Source organism: Octodon degus, unplaced genomic scaffold (assembly GCF_000260255.1).
Source record: "Octodon degus isolate 3935 unplaced genomic scaffold, OctDeg1.0 scaffold00058, whole genome shotgun sequence".
In the NCBI taxonomy this organism is placed as follows: Eukaryota; Metazoa; Chordata; class Mammalia; order Rodentia; family Octodontidae; genus Octodon; species Octodon degus.
The window spans coordinates 1,745,333-1,765,395 of NW_004524634.1; the positions used below are offsets into that span (position 1 = coordinate 1,745,333).

The 20,063-nt window shown below is 40.3% G+C and overlaps 1 protein-coding gene across 3 annotated transcripts in view; it reads right to left on the reverse strand.

The window, feature by feature from the left end:
* The window catches only part of Tgfa (transforming growth factor alpha), a 94,727-nt gene extending 74,670 nt beyond the window's left edge, over positions 1 to 20,057 (reverse strand). For all 3 annotated transcript variants that reach the window (XM_023718478.1, XM_023718479.1, XM_023718476.1), the window contains exon 1: positions 19,939 to 20,057. In XM_023718478.1, coding sequence (XP_023574246.1) covers positions 19,939 to 19,978 — 40 coding nt within the window. In that variant the 5' untranslated portion in view covers positions 19,979 to 20,057. The remainder of the gene's footprint in view (positions 1 to 19,938) is intronic.
* Positions 20,058 to 20,063: the final 6 nt, after the last annotated feature.

A 20,063-nucleotide genomic window follows, 5' to 3' on the forward strand; every position in this document is an offset into this window, starting at 1 on the left:
CACCCTGCCTTGGAGTCCGCCGACGATGGACTGAAATCTCTGCAAACTGTGAGCGACATACACCTTTCCCCTGTTAACTTTGGGTATCAGGTATTTTGTCTCAGCAATGAGAAAAGTAAGACACCTCAAAGGTGACTGGGCTCACAGCCTGGGAAGCTCACCTGGGATCGCGTCCCGCTCAGTATTTGTCCCAGGACTACCCCTGCAGCTGGCCCAACAGCCTCATGGGCTCCAAGGGGAAGGATCCACAAAAGCAGTGCAACAGGCTCAGTCTGGACTGCTGACAAGAGTAGAACGAGTGGCAAAGCACACACCAGAGATGATCCTTGGCTTCAGGAGTCCCTGCACTGAGTGCAGCAGCCTCCAGGGCCCAAGACGTGGCCAGGTCCCCACTGTCCTTCCTGTTTCTCCACAGTGCTTGGGGATAGAGTGTAACAGCTAGTCACCCTCATCAGTGCAGGAACAGGCAGATGTCAGGTTCTTCCTGACTAGGCAGCAGCCGGAGAGCTCCTGGTCATGACTCAACAAGGGCCCAAGACCAACTGACTGATCAATCATTAGCTGGACTCTCCTGCTTCTTACTTTGAGGGGGAAACAAATATGTCTCTAGGGTGTCCTGTAGGATGACAGGACACACCAGTACACACTCTCACAGGCTTCTTGCCTTAGTGGGGTGCCAGTGCAGTCTGATAGGGCACAGTGCTATTCCTACATCATTATGATTATTAGATTTATGGACCATATTTTAAAAAATCCAAGTATTGTTTAAAAATATTAAAAGGGATGAAGTATGTGCAGCCTAAGTAGGGACACATTCAATTCCTGGAAAACTACCTTTTTTTCATTCTTATAAATGGTGGCCCATTTTCTCATGCAGGAATGCAAATATACTGCATGTACACAAGCATGTCCCCTCCTCTCTACTGAATCCACAGCAGACATTACTAATTGATCACAGCACTACTTCCTACTGAAGCCTTCAGAAGAAGCCACTAATTCCTTCAGAACATCCAAGAGAGCATAACTGGTGTAGAAGACTGAACTATGTCCCCTTGCTGCTCAAAAAAATCATCTGTGTCAATGATGTGATAAGAGGGAGAACTGGTGAAGGAAAGGAAGAAAAGGAAGTAAAGAGAGATCTGAGGGTAAATTATTTGTCATCAATTTAAACATACAGGCCATAAGATGTTTGATATTCAGAAAGATAGTGAGCTTAAGCTTAATAGCCTAGGTTGTATGGTAATAACAATAAGCTTCTCTTCTGGAGGGTTAACCTAAGTTTGCAGACCAAAATTAGAGAAAAAGGAGGGCCACAAGGAAAGCCAACATTTTGGCCTTAGCCCTCCAAGATCAATTAAGACTCAGAACATATGAGAACTTGTACTGTAACGTCATGTAACTCAGTAGTGTCCTAAATTTTCTGATCAAGGAGATTATGGGGCCAAAGAGGAAAGTGATCGATGACGTAGAGTGTGCCTAAGGACAGTCACATGGAGAGAAAACATTCTCTCAGGCTTTCACAGAGAGCACATTGGCCAAGCAATGGCTGTGACTCATCCACATGGCTGACAATGACAAAGGATCTACAACCTAAGGTACAGGATCTCACGATAAATCCTGAGGGAATTTCACTGACCTTATCAGATCCAAAAGCTACAACTCTTGTTGCATAGGTCTTGCTTTATCTTGGTCTTAACCATCCAGCAGAAAAGTATAAAAATGAAGTATAAGAAGTAAAGCCATGCTGTTATGTTGAGCTGTAGGGGACTCAGGTCAACAATTTCTGACACTGCCAGTCAAGTGGAAGACCCAATACTATTATGGGCTCCTGGACTCTTTTAGAATATTTTGTGGAGTTAACACACCTATAATATTCAAATGATGGAACTAAACAAGAAAGGGTATACAGATGAATGTCCATTTTGTATCTGTGTATTCAAAATGGTTAGGATAGATATATAGTTACATTCTCTTAATGAATAGAGAGATTTGTTCTAATAGTGTTTGTAAATAGGATATCATGTCTGCATCTTGTACAGCAATTAACCACTAGGAAGAATGTATGCAATGTGTTATTGAAACTGTCCTACCAATTTGATTTGAAACTGTCTCATTACTATTTGTTTCTCAATAAAATTATGGGAAAAAAAACCCATATAGGTCAATAACTGACTATTACTTTAGAAACGGAGACTAGGTACAAGAGGAAAGGTGAAATAAAAGTCTACCAAGTAGGAAGTGAAACCTCCAGACTGGATGGAACACACACACACCCGCCTCCCATAGTCAGAGTCATTACTGCCAATGGAGCAGAGGTCACCCAGACACCTGCTGGCATGACTACAGAATGAAAGTGGATTCTTTTTCTCCCAATGTAAGGCAGACAGCATGTATGTCAATCACTATCCATATGGATTTACCCACCTCCTCAAAGTAAAGGTTTTTATATAAACAAAGTCCCAGATTTCCAGAAAGTTCCTGCCTATGAAGCCTCTGAAAATAGCTCAGCAGGTGCTAAATAGTTCAGGTGAAAACAATGCCTAGGCTATTTATTCAAGAAGTAGAATAGAGAAAACATTTCCTTGATGCTCTCATTATCTTATTGGGGCCTAGACAAGTTTTTTCATAAAAGTTAATGACTTTATCTTCAAGGTCAAATAGGGGGACCATTTGTCCACTTCTGCTCTGTTCCCAGAGCATGCAGATGTCATCACAGAGAACATCGTGCACTAAGCTAAAACTGGCTGACTCCACCTGCCACCGCGCCCCAGCCTGAACCCCACCCCACTCATGGGGCAGCTGGTGCCTGTCTTGTTTGAGAGGAGTTCTATATGGTATCCTGTTTTTCTGGGAGTCCTCCCTCCCCCATTCCCAAGGTTCACTTCTCAAGGCTGGAACTCAGATAAACTGTCTCTCTCAGACAGCCGCCCCCAACCTTTGCTCATGACTGTCCATCCTGCCACAAGGAGCAGAATCTTCCCTGTTTCAGGCATTGCCTCCCATACAGGAATTAAAACAGCCAGAAAGAATTGCTCCCTGATTGTAGGGGAAGCATATTTCTGATTAAGCTGATGATTTTCTTTGCTGAAACGAGCAAGGCTTATTTCACCCTAATTTTCTAGTTATCATTTACCAGCTCTATGCAATTCGGGATCCTTGGGTAAAGGAGGCACATGGCGAAAAGATGAAAACATTTTGATCCAAAGGGACTTGCTCAATTTCCAAAGCTTAAACAATCTCTCCCCCTTCCTGCTGAATGTTACAACTAAAATACATCAGACAAGGAAGAACTGCTTGGTGGTGGGTCACTAAAAGATGAAGATCAAGGATAATGCAACGCTGAAAACTTTTATGGGAAATATTATAAAAAGGGAGGCCCCCTGCTCTGAAAGCAATCATGTTTTTAAAAATTTAGTTTATCAATACAACTTAGAAGATATGCATAATGATTATATTTATCATAGGGAATTTGTATTTGCATATGATGTACCTTGATTCCTCTTCTTAAACACCCTTCACATATGTGTTTATATCTCAGGAAACAGTTGAGTTTCTGGGTCCTGAGAACATCATTTTCCCCTCGCGGAACCAACAGAATGAGCTCTGCACACAGTCTCTGATGTGACAATAATGGGGGAGGAGCGCTTCTGCAGTGGATGGGATCCAGTTTAAGCAAACCCAGGTATGTGAATTATCTAAACTTACAAATAAAGGATCAGCCACCAAGGTCCTTTAAATAAAAGACAGAATTTTAGAGCCCATTTTCCTCCCAGGTGAACACTCACCATGACAAGGTCTATCCCACTAGCTATTTCGTGTGTAATTCAGTTTGCCAGTGTGCACAACTACCTTACTCTTTACCTAAAAGAATGCCTTTAACAAGCATTTGGAGAATGCCTGCAAGCTGGCCCTTCCCTAGCACTTGGGAATCCAGACTCTACCCAGATATCAAAGTGCCTAGTCAGAGGTACAATCTTGCGCCAATGCTGCCTGCTGAAGGAGGTTCCCACAGAGAGCTGGCACACCTCCTTGTTCTCAGCTGCTGTTCTATGGAGTCAATAGAAACCCCTGTGCTTTTGTGGGTACATGTCGTCACTAAAGTTGGAGGTCAAGGGTCTGAAAGTAAGACAGCTACTGGGAAATGTGCGGCTGAAGGTTCTATCTTTAGTGGACTGTGAGCAATGAAAAGTGTTGATCTCACAGTGTTATAGACTCCAGTCTTTTGTTATGATTTAGGGGAAATGTTGACTGGAGACCTAAAAGAGGGAGGAAGAGAAGGTAAGGCCAATGCCCCAACAAAAGAGCCATAAAGGCCGCATAGGTCACAGGCTCTGCGACTTTCGGGCATGTTAGTCATGGAGTGATAGACCAGTAGAAGAGATCATCCTTAAACATGCAGGTCATTGTCATGTTGTCCAAAAAGAAAAACTGCACATTTCTCAAGGCTGTGAAATACATAGAAGCAAGGATAACGGAGGACTTTTTTCCGCCCTTAGTCAAGAGTTCAAATGTTTAGGATGACAGATAATTACATGAGGCATGCTATTTGATGTATTTTACTGAGACTGGGGAACTCATAATAAATTTGTTAATGGGAGCCTGTTTGTATTTCTACCACACATTGTTGATGAGAAATGTGCAGTTTTTCTTTTTGGACAACATGACAATGACCTGCATGGAAATCATGCTCAGTATGGTAAACATGCAGGAGAGGGGCTGTGTGAAGGTCTGCTTACACTTAGCTAACGTCCGCCCCACACGTTGCTCTCACAACTACACAGCTCCAGGTACCCCAGCATCCAGAGACTTCCAAGCACTGAAAAAAGAGAATCTAAATGCTGAGAAGCTGTGGTTTTGGATCAAAATCCTGGTTCTGTCACTTGCTGGGTATGGCAGTTTGGGCAAGTTACCTAACTTTTTTTGTGTTTCAATTCCCTAATCTGTAAAATGGAGTACTCAGTTTATGATACAATTTAGATATGCCTAATGATTATATTTATCATAGGCAATCTGTATTTGCATATAATATATCTTGATTCCTCTTTTAAAATATCCTTCTTTTATGTGTTTAAATCTCAGAAAACAGTTGAGTTTCTGGGTCCTGAAAACATCATTTTCCCTCTGAACCAACAGAATGAGGGAAGAGGGATATGGGTCTGTATGCTTGTGGATCACAACAGAACCGAGCTCAAAGATCAAATACAGGAAGCTATAAAATACTGGAGATTAAACATGATATGTCTAAAACATTACTTACAGAACTGCTCGGTAAGTTAAAGGAGTTTGTGGTACATATAAAGTCCTTAAAGAATTATGTGACAGCACTCTTCTAGTTGCTGGCCATTATCTTCTCAAGCAAGTACCTTTCCTCATTATCCTAAGAGCATTCTTTGTGGGCCCACGCTGAACACTGTATCTCATGTCCTTAAAGTACACGTCCACTTCTGCCATGACCTATAAGATACTTGGGGCTAAGAGCAAGGGTGAGGCCATGGCTCTCTTTGTATCAACATCACCAAACCCAGTAGTGTACTTCTTGACAGTACACAGCTACTGAAGAAAGCAATCTAACAGCCTAAATGAATACACAGCATCCCTCACTTTATGCTGATAGATCTAATTTTTGTTATTTGTCTTACTGGCTCTACAATACAACATTAAGTGAACAAAACACAGGAGTTACATTGAATAAATTAAGAACCAAATTTCGCTTTAGGCTAGGTTCACAGTACTCACAAGTACTGTTTCGTCACTTAGATATATCTTAAATGGGATGATAGCTGTGATTTTTCACATGCCCTGTTCTCACTGTTAAAAATGTTTTTTTATCTGAAATCAAAAAAATCCAATTTAGTTGAAAGACTTGTTTTGTTTATTTTCTTCCTGGTTCAACACTAGGAAAAAGAAGCCTTTCACAAAAAAATAAGCTCACATTACATAGTGAACTGATGCTGTTTTCCTAAGCGTAAATCTCTTAACTTTTAAGTGGTTCACTGGTGCGTAACCAATCCCTTAGCCAAAACCTTCTACACTGCATAGAGGATTCAAAGCAGAACTTATGTGAAATCATTGCCTCAGTAGAAGAAGGTCCCACTATCTTCACCACTGTCTTCACCCTAACAGACCCTTAGTTCTGGAAATTGGAGTAATGCCTTATTCTTTTTGTTTCTTTTCACAAAGAAAGTTAAAATAGTGATGAGTTCTGCGGAACTAAGTCAGGAAGACTCAACCAACTGGAATTTGACATTCACAGGCAATAAGGGCAACTTCGCATCAACTAGAGGTATCATGAGTGGATAGAGGTTTTACTAGTGGTGACCTTCAGGCACAGAGAGACCAGGAAATAGCTTTTGAATCATTCAAGAATGATAAAGTTACATAAACTAGTGTGTCTATGTGCCCAGCAACAGTGTCAAAATCCATGAGTCAGCATTACTAGAACTGCAAATGGAAATTATTATAGGTGGAGACTTCAGCGCAGTTATATCAGAAATGATTAGATCTGGCAGGCAGAAATCAGTGAAGACATGAACTCAATTGCACTATCGATCAACTCGATACAATGGACATCTAGAGGCAACACAGCAGAATACATACACATTCTCAAGCCTACATGGAGCATTCATCAGGCTAGAACACACTGTAAACTGTAAAACACACCTTAACAAATTTAAAGGAACATAAATCACAAAATGTATGCTTATGGATCATAACAGAACTGAGCTCAAAGATCAATTACAGGAAGAGAGCTATAAAACACTGGAGATTAAGCATGATATGTCTAAACAACATATGGTTCAAACAAGGAATCTTAAAAGAAGTTAAATATTTTGAATTAAATTAAAATGAAAGTATCATTTATTGAAATTTGTGGGGTGCAGTAAAAGCAGTATTTAGAGGGAAATTGATAGCCCTCAATGAATATCTCACACAAAAAAAGATCTAAAGCTCAACCACCTAAGCTTCCACTTTAGGAAATGAGAAAGAGAACAAATTAAATATGAAATAAATAGAAAATTAGTTATTTAGTTACTGTTCTTCTCTACGTATCTCACAATTAATCATCTAAATAGAACAGTACCTCTCAAACTTTCCCACCAAACTTTCAAAATGTCAAAGAGAGGAAATTTGTACCTCTTCCTCTAGATTCTAGGAATAGAGTCTGAAATAAACCCAACGGGGGAAAAAATCACATTTTATTTTGAATCTTATTTTATCCTTAAAATTAACATTGATATTTGAATCTTGCATTCTATTCACTAACATATCTAACTTTGCTTCAATATAGAAAATAACACTAGGACTAGCCAGCTCAGCTCCTTTCTGATGGTCTCCTTAATCCATGCTCCAAGCAGGGTACCAGGTTTGGTCTGGGGCTCCAAGCACGCCTTGCCATGCTCCCCATTACTTCCATCCAAGAAGAAGACATGAAAATTCAGTCTCAGTTCTCCAGAAGGCGACATGGAGGGCCTTGGGCCTGCCTCCTGACCTCCAGTTCCTGTAGAGCACAACGTTCCAGAAAGACTAGGACGGAACATAATCCAGTTTACCAGGTGTTTCGGTACAGTGAGACCCAATGCCCATTTCCTCCAGCCAAGCTAGCGAATGCCGTAAATCACTCTTTCTCACCAGGTAAGTGATCCGCCCCGGCAACACCACCTATGTGGGGTGAGGGGAAGCAGAAGTCTCATCGCAGAGTGAGAAATCAGTCACTGCCAACTGTAACGCACTGTTTACCTTTTGGGGTTCTCAACATTTCTGCCCCAGTTTCCTGGGGCAGTGATATGTCCTAGCCCGCAAGTTGTGGCTCATTACAATTGTGAGCCTCAGGTCAGTGAAACAGAATTCTCCCAACAGGCCTAAATACTCCTACGAGGACATCAAGTGACAAGTGGGATTTGAAGTCAGTGAGTAAAGAAGAAACTACTCAATAGATGCAATCAGAGTAACTGCAGCATTATTTCACTGAAAGGCAATTAGGTCTGTATCTCAAAATTTTACACTAAAATACATTCCCAAAGAACTAAAGCATAGGCCTGAAAAGTAACAAAATAGAAGTACAAGAGGAAATAAGAAAGCAAAGAGCCATAAAAAATCCCTTCCTACCTCCAAACTGTGTATTATACAAAAGCAGAGATCATCAAGGAATTATGAACAGATTTTAAGCTTTTAGAAGTCAAAAACAAAACCAAAACCACACTTATGTAAGCCTAAATACAACACATATGAATCTAAAAGGCAAGATGACCTAAAATTTTAATGTATATTTTTAAAAAACTGCTTCTAAATCAATAATTAACCTATCCAAAACACAGTCTAAACATACACGTAACTCACAAGATAATAAATACAAATACTTTAGTATAAAAAATTCAAATATGTTAGCATAAAAATCTTACTAAAAACCAATTAAGAGCAGATTAAAATAATTTGATATCCCTTCATCTAGATTAGAAAATAACATTTATCATAAGCACTTCTGCTGACAAATAGACATTCAAACATAGGTGAAAGAAATATAAATTTGTAAGGCTTTTCTGGGAGGCTGGTTGTAAAAACATACTAAGAAGAAGAAATGAGAACCTTCTGACTTTGTAACCCATACCTGGGAATTTATTCATAGGAAATAATGCAAAAGTTCTGGCAATGATTTAGCTTTAAGAATTTTAATTTCAGGTTAAATATTCAAAAGTTTAAAACAATCTATCTCCATCAATAAGAAATGGATAACTAAATGATTGATCTATATAAAAGAAAATATTAGAGCCATATAGATTTATAGATATATGTTTGCCCTAGAAATATTACTGTAAGTGAAAATCAGATTTTAACCCAATAGGAATCTACTCGATGCCATTTTTAGAGGAGAAAAGATAAAAAGTAGACATACAAATGTATGTATTCATCCCCAGAAAAAAAGCTTATGAGGTACTCGTAGCTCATGAATTGATCTGGGAGTGTTTTAAGTTCTCTCTTTTTTAAAAAATTTATTAAGAAACAAATATCAATGAGATACTTTCCAAGCTGATTAATAGGACATTTTCAATAATTAATACATTGCACATTGTTATCTTCTCAGCGGTCATCCACAGCACAAGCAGCAGCCAGGACATCCCGTCCAAACACTACTACTACAAATCCTTCCTCTCACTGAACCAAGCGAAAGCAGCCGTACATCTATCCTGACTATTCTGTATATACAAATACAAAATGGTCCTTCCTCTGTATCCTCCCTCTCCAGTTCAGTCCTGTCAGAGATGGGTATTCTATTGGCATCTAAATATTATAAGTGCTTGAATTCAGCAAAACAATCCAACATTGTTCAGTAGTCCACAATAGTAGTGGGTTATCTGCAGAAGTTGTTGACTAGAGCCTTTTACAGCTCAGCATATTAATATGGTTTTACTTTATATACCTCGTTTTTATACTTTTCTGCTGGATGGTTAAGACCAAGATAAAGCTAGACCTATATAACAAGAAATGTACCTTTTGTATGTGATAAGGTCAGTCAAGTCCCCTCATTTGTTTGTAGATTCTAGTTTCTGTTTCATTTTGGATAAAAAAGAGCAAGACTTAACCCAAGAAAGAGTAGGGCTCCAACAGCTGTCCTGAAGACAGGGCAACCAGAGGGTGCGCAAGTTCTGTTGGCATGAAGTGCCTGCCATTGTAGCCAGCATAAGGGGTGTGTTTCTTTAGGCCACTTTCTTCCCAGGGCTGAGGAGTGGTGCATGCGGTTCAGGCAGAGCCCAGATCCAAAAGGATTCCCATCTGTGTGATCAAGAGTTGACCTCATATCCCTAAAACATGCTCAGGCCCCAGGCTTGCTTTCATTCCAGTTCAGGGACCTATGATTCATCTTCTGAAACCCTAATTATAACACCCAAGTCTGCTATGTGCAAAAAACATCTGTCACTGTTTAAATCTGCAGGGGGAGTATGTACAGCATGCAACCCGCCTGCCTATGCGCTTTTCCAAAGCAAAACTTATAACCCAGAAACCATCAAAAGGTAAGAAGGTCTCAAGCCTTGCGTTTCCAACTGAGCTCAGTGACAAGGTGAACAGTCATATTCCGTCATAATTCACACAGCTTTTTCTCAAGGCCACTAATGCCATGGTAAAAGCCAGTTGTGAAGCTCTTTTTCTCAACTGAGCGAAGTCTCTTCAATTTATGTTTTCTTTACTTGGTGCCAGGGCCTGGGAGAGAGAGGGGAGCAGAGTATATTATTGCGAACCTCTCATTTATCAGCTCGGGTCGCCTTTGTGTCACCATATTACGTGTGCCATTTAGCCAGTTACTCTCCTGTGCCTCTTGGAGGTACAGTAATTACACAGAGAACACTTCAGACCCAGCATGAGATGACGAAAGAACCGTGAAGACACATCTATCCTTTGCACGCCCAGGACAATTGTTTACTGACCTTATTCAAGCTCAGATTAAAACCCCCAACCCAAGCTGAAGATATGGTCTCCCCTTAACAACCTAATATTTTTTTACCTAGAAGTACTGCTCTTAAACACAAAAGAAATAAACAAAAGCTAAAGGTGGGCCAGGGAGATGGTTCAGTGGAATATGTGCTTCTCTGGCAAGCGCAAGGTCCTGAGTTCAATCCCCAGTTCTGCAAAAAAAAAAAAAAACCAAAAGCTAAAGGAACAAACAATACAAAATTCTTTTACACTAGCACTGGCTGTGTTAGAGTAGCGTCAATAGACACAGCAGAGTGCAGGGGGGCTTTGAAGCACTGTAAAGCTTAAGGAAAGCATCGGATGTGATTTAGCAGCCTTTGCTGGGCACCACAGTGCCATGTACCTCCAAGTCAGAGGGGGAGAACGCGTCACTGTAACAGTGCCAGTGTATGCATTATGCAAACAAGCTGACGTTGTTCCCTGGGCTTGGGGGAACAATATTAATTATGAAACTCTCCCTTGAATTTTGTTTGGTTGAAGGAAAAGAAGTTTCCTTTTGTCAAAGGCCATCAAGAAGAAGAAAGTTTACAGGAGAATTTATTGTGGAGGCCTTGGTGCTGACTTTGGTTTTACTTTGTTGAAATCACATTAAATCTGAAGCTACAGATTCAAAAGCACATTTTTAAGTTAATAAGACTTATGAATCTATGTTCATATTTTAAGAGATCTGAGGTGAACACATCATGAAGAAAACTTACAATTAACAAAATAGGCTTAAACAGAAAACTTGAATTGACCATTAAGAAAGAATCAGGCTTAAAAGCTTTGTAAGCTACTTGTTTTTGTTTCTTTTTAAGACAGAAACAAAGCACCTCCTACACACTCCTACATCCCGTACAGCAGATTTTTCCTAGAGAGGTCTTGATACCAGAGATAGAGCTACCTACTACAAAACTCCACAAAGATCGTCACAGAAAAACAAAATAAAAAAAATTTTTTTTTGAAATAGAGACAGGGTCTTGCCATGTAGTTCAAACCAGCCTTGAACTCACCATGTAGCCCAGGCTGGCTGTGAACTTGTGCTGATCTTCCTGCCTTAGCCTTCCAAGTGCTGGGATTACAGGTATGTACCACCTTGCCCAGTGTCTGTAACTCACTTCTTTCAAGCCTTCACAGAACTGTTTCTAATATTTCAATCACCCAAGCATGGAAAAGATAGAATGCCTTAAAATTTGTTTCATATAACCAGTTATGGTGGTGTACACCTGTAATCCCAGTACTCAGGAGGCTGAGGTAAGAGCATCATTGAGAGTTTGAGACTAACCTGGATCCTGAGAGGTTAATATCAAAAGCTAAAAAAGAAAAGTCCCAAAACACTTCACAGTATATCAAATCTAGCAACACACCCTGAGTGTCGTGCCAGCCCTACCCCCAGGGTGTGCTGAGAGGTGACAGACTGGGTGCAGTGGTGCGCACCTGTAATCCCAGCTCTTGGGAAGCTGAACACAGGCTGATCACTATGAGTCCGATCTACTTAGTGAGATCCTGTAGATCCTGTACTAAAAAAAAAAAAAAAAAAAAATTCTAGCAATACATACAGAAAATGATATCATTAGCACTACCTACAAGGATTTATTCAAGAATTTAAAATGGCTTTAACATAATTAAGTCAGAAATTTCCTTGAAACATTCAGAAAAACCACGTATCATCTCTAAAAAAATTAAAACGAAATGTCATTACTTAAATTATAAAGGTAAGTGTATTTTATTAGCACTATAAAATACATGTAAATATATGGATATATACACACATAAAGCCAAAAAGTCATCCTTATACTAAATTGTTAAATGCACAAACATTATCAGTAAATCCACGGGGGAAAAAAATCCCACAAGGATAGCTACTGCTTTTTCTTTCTTTTTTTTGGGAATGTTCTAATCAAGAGTGGTAGCATGTACTTATAATACCAGCACTGAGGCTGAGGCAGGAGAATTGTAAATTTGAGGCCAACCTGAGGTACACAGTGAGACTGTATCTGAGAAAACCAGGAAAAACATTGTTCTTAAAGTTCTAGTAGGAACTAGAAATATTGAAAGAGACAAAGATTACACAATCACTTAACTAGAAAACCTAAGAGAATCACCTGAAAGCATCTCAGAATTAACAAAATCCATTAAGACATCACTATAAAAAGAAAAAGATTTTGTGTACCAGCAACAGCACATCAGAATAGACAGTCAAGGAAATGTTTTATCTGCTAGAACACAGGAGCTGGGAGTTTGTCTTCTCGGCTGATTCTCTAGTACCTAGAAGTGTGCCCAGCACAGAAATGATGCTCAATAAATACAATAAACAGACTGATAATAAAAGCAAGAATACAAAGTAAAGGAATGAAACTAAAACCCCACAACAAGATTCAAATACTTCTAATAATTTAACATATGATATAAATTGTATTTCAAACCACAGGAAGAAGTATATATTATTCTACACTTGACAACTGAAACTATCAACTAGGTTTTTAAAAAAAAAAAAAAAAAAAAACAAGTATGAGCTCTACCTTATACCTATCCTATCACAAATTATAGACAGACTATTTCAACATTACATAGGAGACCACTAAAGAATTAGAAGAAAAAAAAATTTGCTTTGTCTTAAGATAAAGAAATTTTTAAAATACACAGCAAAAAAGAACCTGGGGGAAAGATTTATACTGTCTGCTAAATAAGAATTAAAATTTTAGGTATACCATAGCACCATAAACAAAACATAAAAGATAATCAATGGGGAGAAACACTTGTAATATATGACTAATAAAAGATTAGCCTCCTTTTAGCATAAGATGCTGTTATAAAGCCCTATGAAAAGAATGATCATCCAGTAAATAGACGATTCAAAAAGTTCACAGTAACACATTCCTAAATGGCTAACCCATTTATTCAGTCTAACAAATACCAAATATGAAAATTTGGCTGTGAACTATTTCTCAACTGGCAAATGTTAAATCTAACTTATGATGTTATGGAATATTCAAGAAAGTAAGTATTCATTAACTGGTTGTGAGAGAAAAGACAAATTTCTGAGACTTTACCTTAAATAATAAAACATTTGATCAACTTTTATGTACAAGAATGTCTATTTTATCACTTCCTTATCTTCAGGCAGCATAAATGTAATATTTGCTTATTATAAAAAGTTAATCAGTTCAAACTAAGGTACTTTACACAAAGCTCTGGAATTTACTTTTAAAATTGTAATATACTGTTAAAACCTTTACTTTCTTAAACAACTATATAGTAAATTACTACTTTGCTATATATATAACTTATTTAATGAATCTCCTTAATTATAGCAGTATGTTTCATTTTTCTATGCATATGTTGACAAGTATTTACATAGGATATATAAAAAATAAAACTAGTGTATCAGAACTTATGCCTACTTAAAACTGATGGCTAACTGCCACAATGACTTCCAAGGAATGTATCGGGTAATGCACCAAATAATAGTGAGTGGATTATTCCTAATAGTAATCATAGGAGAAAATCTATATGGCTAAAGTCCCTCAAAATTGGTTAAATTGTAGTGAATGCAATCAGTATGTTGTGAAAGAACAACACAAAGATGTTTATTACAAAAGACAGTTAAGTTACAAAAATAAACTATGTGAGCTTCCTGGAATTCATATATGTATTTTAAAGAAAATCTACCTAGATATCCATCCACTAGATTCTAAAATGAAACATTCATCATGTTTATCTTACGGTGGCAGAATTACAGGTAATTAAAACAGTCATTAATGCTTTCCTTAAATTTCCAAATATTTAGCTGGCACAGTAGTTTATGTCTGCAATCTGAGCATTCTGGGAAGCTGAGGCAGAAGGATGACAAGTTCGAGCCTGGCCTGGGAAACAATGATTTAACAAGGCCCTTTCTTAACATAAAAATAAAAAGGGCTGGCGCCATAGCTCCAGGTTCAATCCCTAGTAACACAGAGAAACACAGGGACACACAGGGATACACATACGCGCGCACACACACATTCTAGAGGGGAAAAAAACATGATTTTATAATCATAAAATTATTAAATCATACTGTACTTTTTAAAAAAATGAAGTATGTTTCCATTCCTTTCCATTCCTTTTTCTGAAGACTAGTTGCATTGATTATGCAAGAATTTGTAAGCAACCACCCATGATTTTCATAATAAAGAGTCGTTGAGGATTAATATAACAACAGAGCCCAGTGTTCATCCATGGAGTCTGTACTTGGAGTCTCCTGCACTAGACAGTTCATGAGGTCATGCTCAGAGGTGCCCAAGGCACAAAGGCCGAGGAAGGAGCCCTCACACTAATAGAGAAACAGTGAAAAACCAACCAATCTTCTCCATGGAGGATCCATGGTTCTGCTCCCAAGTTCCCAGCCAGAAATGTGAACACAATCAAAGAGTAAAATAAAAAAGGTCTAACAATAGCAGGCTAGTTGTAGACAAAGGACTTAGGCGTCCAAGCCCTTCTTGAGGAAACCTGAACCATCCACAATTACTTAAAGAGTGCAAACACTCAGGTAAAGAAAACAGAAAGCCTTTTGAAGAGGATAACAAAAAAATTAAATGCAAAGGAGTTTAGAACACAACTGATTACACAGGAGACACCATGTAAGAAAAAATTCTGATTCCTTTGACTTAAACTGTTAGCAAAAGACACAAAATTCAATGCTGATAAATTTTCAACTTTTTAAAGCTCAGGTAACAATTATTTAAGTCATAGTCAACACAAAAGATCTATAATGTTTCAAAAGAATTTACCCAGATTTTTAGAATTGGCCTAAGGGCTGGCCAGATAGTTCAGCAGACTAAAATGCCTGCTTAGGCAGAGCGCAGCGGCCAGGGTTTCATCCCTGGCATGCCATGCTGGCTCTGCCCCTGGGGTGCGCAGAGACTGCAATTGAAACTGGGCATGGTGACACACACCAGTAATCCCAGCATTTGGGAGGCTGGAAACAGGAGAGTCACTACGAGTCCGATCTACATAGTGAGACCCTGTAGACCCTGTACCAAATACAAAAAAAAAAAAAAAAAAAAGAATTGATCTAAAGAGAAAATGTCTTGTTCTTGAGAAACTACTAAGCAATGGTGCTGTCCAGATTTCTGGCTTTCATGATTCTATGAAAGATTTTTGTACTTGCCTTTTGATACAGGACATGAAAAGCTAACCAAAAGCAAAAGCCATTATAAAAGACCCTCAGCCTTCCTCTATTTGAAGCAATCCTAAATACATTAGTCCTTTAACATAGAATTAAGTTCATATTATAAAATTCAGTTGTCAAAACTATTTGACTTGTCTGGTTTTTTGTTTTTTGTTTTTGTTTTTGTTTTTTTGGTACTGAGGATCGAACTCAGGACCTTGCAATTGGCAGGCAGGTGCTTATGTCACTGAGCTATCTCCTCGGCCCTTCAAAATTATTTGAAGTGGCAGAAAAATAAGTCAATTTTCAGCACTTAAAAAACAGAGGAAGACTGACATGAATACCATTAGTAAGCTTAGGATTAATAACACAGGACCAGTGCATCTTCCATGAGTAAAGTACAAGAACACTTAGAACAATTAAGAGATCTCAGTAAGGCTTCTAACTCCGCCCTGATCAGCAAGCCAGGCCTTCCAAGTTGTCTTTAATGATGGCTCATAAATCCAGAGCAGCATTTATAAATGTCAGAACGTACTTTAGATACATAGCAGTTGGGTAAGCCGAAAGGCTCCCCAACAGCAGCTAACTGAAGAGCGGTGGTTCCCGAAGTGTTCTTCCTGTCTCTTCCCTACCAGCTGCATGTGCCATACCAGGGAACTTGTTAGGCAAAGAAACTCCCCCATCTTCTGCAGTGGAAACTCTGGGTGGGCACCATCTCCAGGTGATCCTGACTTATGGACATTGCTGTAGAAAATACAGCAGTTTTGAGCATGGGACAAACACAAGGTACTAAAGAAGTGTATGCAAGCTAGTGTTGGTTAATCCAAAGGCCATCCTCTTCAGTGGGCAGTACAGACTAGGACCTTGTTCAAAACACACCTTGAAAAGGTCCTTGGAGACAGGTCCAATGGAAAAGTCATTTTTTGGGCATGTTACCATAGTAACACAAAGCATTATTTACTTCTCTTTTTTTAAAAAGCCCCTTTTGCAAGGGACATTATTTGCAGAAAGATCAAATGTACTTTCATCCTGGGGAAACAAAATTTTGGAAAAGCAAATAGGGGAAACAGCCTTGAAGGCTTCCATACTGTACACCTCTATAGCCCAGTTCTGGGTGAATACTGCCTAATTATGACTGTCCAGTACAGAAAACATGTGTCTAGGCAAACCTCCACTGTCTACTCTGAAAGATGACATTTGCAAGGAATGGCAAAATGACACGTCTTACTTCAGTTCCTCTTCTGATCCCTCAGTCCCAAAAGGAGGGTGACTAATTATTCCACCACTAACCGTTCTTCACATCCCATGACCACCTTCTTTCAAGTCTACATCCTGGCCTTATTTGTGGGAACTGCTACAAGAATAATGTTTCTTATAAACCATTCCTGTACCATAAATTTCATTTTTGTGTATAGCTATTTTTATAGTTTATACATAACTTCCATGTTTCTAACTCATTTGATTTTATGTCAACCTGGGAGGTGGGGAGATTTACTATTTCCACTTACAGATGAAAAAACTGGAACTTAGTGGTAACCTCAACAGACAACTGATCACTGAGTCTTAAAGGAGAGAGATAAATTCTTTGCATAAAATTAAAGAACTCATGACACCTATATCCAAAAGAACTAAACTCAGCTGAGTCTTTCACTTGCCAAATGAACTCACCAAAAATCACCTAGATAGATTTTTCAGTTGAGGGGTATTTTTTCTGGCTTAGGAAGGGAGAGGAGCAGGAAAGTGTAAAGATACTAAAATGGACCAATTCTCCCAGTCACTGAACTCACCTAATCTGCAGTGGGTCTGGAATTCTACAGGGCTCCAAGTACTAACATCAACAGTAATAATGATGACATTAAGATTGAGCCTTAACTACATTACAGGCACCATTCTATGTGTATTAAATATATTCAATGACCTTAATATTCTCATTTTACAGATAAAAAAAAAAAAACAACAAGGCGCTGAAAAGCTAAGTAATTTGCCCAGGAGAACAACCTCTTGTTTCCCAGACACAGAGGAAGAGGCATGACCCAAGTGCCAAGCCCCTGTGAGGCCTGTCTGCTAGTGATGGAAACCAGGAATGGGATGGTAGCAGCCACCACAGGAGTCTGGGTTATGTTTCCAGGGCCACCATTTGGGCAACAATCTCCACACTCTGTCACTCAAAGCATTAATCAGCGCTCAGGTTCCAAGTAATTAAGCAGCTACTCAGACCCTTAACAACCAATTCCTTTTCAGACTGTCCCCAGGAAGGTTTCCTAGTTCTCCGTGATGGAACACCAGCTGATTCGCCTGGAACTGCCTTCAACTAATTTAGGAAAAATGAGAGAGGAAAGCAGCTGTGGAGGAAACATGGCAAATCAAAGATGCATGTGGGAGGCAGCAGTTCTAGTAAATGCACAGAAAAACAGCTCCGATTTCTCTTTTGAAGAAATATAAATAAAAAGGAGTCCTTGCTGGTGCAAATTACTCCTGTCTTTACAAAAACCACACTTTTTCAACTGTTCACATTTTGGGACTGTATGTGCTAGCTTTTACCTATTCATCAGTCTTTGATGTTTGTAATTTTTTTCTTAAGCAAAGAAAGAAATATCAAACTGAAGAGAACACTCAGGGAAACAAGGAAAATTTCATGATGAATGAATTTATTCTTCATGGGTGAGTATACTATGAGGGAAGGTGGGGGAGACAACTTTCAAAGGCTTCTTCAGATTTGCTTACCTTCATCATTTCCTGCCCTTAATTTTCACTGAAAAACATCTCAAGATCTAAGGGATTCAATGGAAACTCAATTTAGCAAGTTCCACGGTATTCCACTTAATATCTCCTTAAAGCAAAGTCCTAAATTTGAGATTGGAACTATACCAACCACAGATTATCCATTGTTCTTCCATACACTTTGATAATGCTAGTCTACCTTCCTACTGTGGGCTCCAAATGCTTTACTTCCCCTTCTACAAAATGCAAAGGATAAGGACACCTGCTTCATCAGGTGGATGTAAAAACTTAATGAGTTAATAAAGTAGAACTCATCTCACAGGGTGAGTGCTTACACAGTGTTAATTATGAATACTATTACTATTATTTAGAAAAATTAGGTCAGGAAATAATGTCCAACAGTCACCATATCTGTAATGTTTCATTGTTATTTTTAAAAATGAAAACAACAGTTACTACACACGCATGCACGCACACAGCGGTTCTTAACGGGAAGATAAAAAACTGCCCCTAATCATGTCACCTGCTGGTGAGTTTCACACGAGGGTGCAGCTAGGAGCATCTCCGTCTACCACTGCCCTACATTTCCCTTAGAAGACGTCTCCTCTCCTGTTCCGATTCTTAATCAGCGTGGCAAGGACTGGATTGCAGGCGGGTCCTTGAACCTGGAGCAACTGTACACGGAACTGGGCGAGGCAGCTCTGGGCATTTAGGGGGCGGGGAGGGATTCTAAAGCTTTCCTGAAACTCGAAGGACCCTGTACGTAGAGAGCAACTTTGCTTTACAGCGTTAAACTCAGTGGCAAAGGACGACACAATTCACTTCGCTCAAGGCTGAGCTGTAACCGGGACACATGGGCTGGTTGTTAATCAGCTGTCTCCAGAGAGAGCCGGTACCACTAGGGGCAAGAGCCGGCTAGGCGGCGCGTGGCACTGCGCCCCTGACCTCTTACAGACGGCCCTGTCAACTTCTCGGCTACTGGGACCTGACCCTGGCATTACTGGGATTTAACTCCCCCTCCCCCAGTCCCTGATCATTTCCAAGAACAAACTCAAAGGAAACTCCAACGTTCTATCTAGGATTTCACTCCTGCCCTCAGCTGAGACTGAAACCTCTCTTCCCAGGGAAGTTAATTAAAAGAACAATTAATCCGCACAAAATCCAAAACCTATCCCAAAGCTCATGAGCTCCTAAAGTTCGAGGATCGAGAGTGCTTTAACTTCTATTCGTCCGGGGCGCGGGGTAGAGGGCAAGTGGACGAGGGCGGCCAGGGGGTCTGCCCTCGCCCCGCTCCGAGGCGGCCCCGCGGCGGCGGCCGGGGCAGCCAGGTATGCAGGGCGGTGCGGGCATGTGCGCCGCAGACGCCGCCGCGGCGATTAAAGTTCAAGCCGTTCGCACCCCGCTTCCCGGCCCGGCGCTCTCACGCGCTGCCCGGCCAGGCGGCCCCTTCCCGGGAGAGCCCGGGGCTCCGAGCCCCTCTTTGTCATTCTCGGCGAGTCCCCGTGGCCGTCAGGCTCCTTCCACTCCCCTCGGCGGGCTCCCGAGGCGCCGGAGAAGGGCAGAGCTGGGAAGGGAGCTGGGACGCGGCGGCGCGGGGCGGGCTGGGCGCAGCAGGTAGCACTTACCCAGCGCGAGCAGGGCGAGCCGTCCGGCCGAGGTGACCATCTTACGCGGGCGGCGGGCGGCGGCGGCGGGCGCTCCGGCCTCTGCCCTCCCTGCGGTGCCCGAGTGGCGAAGCGCGCCGCGGCGC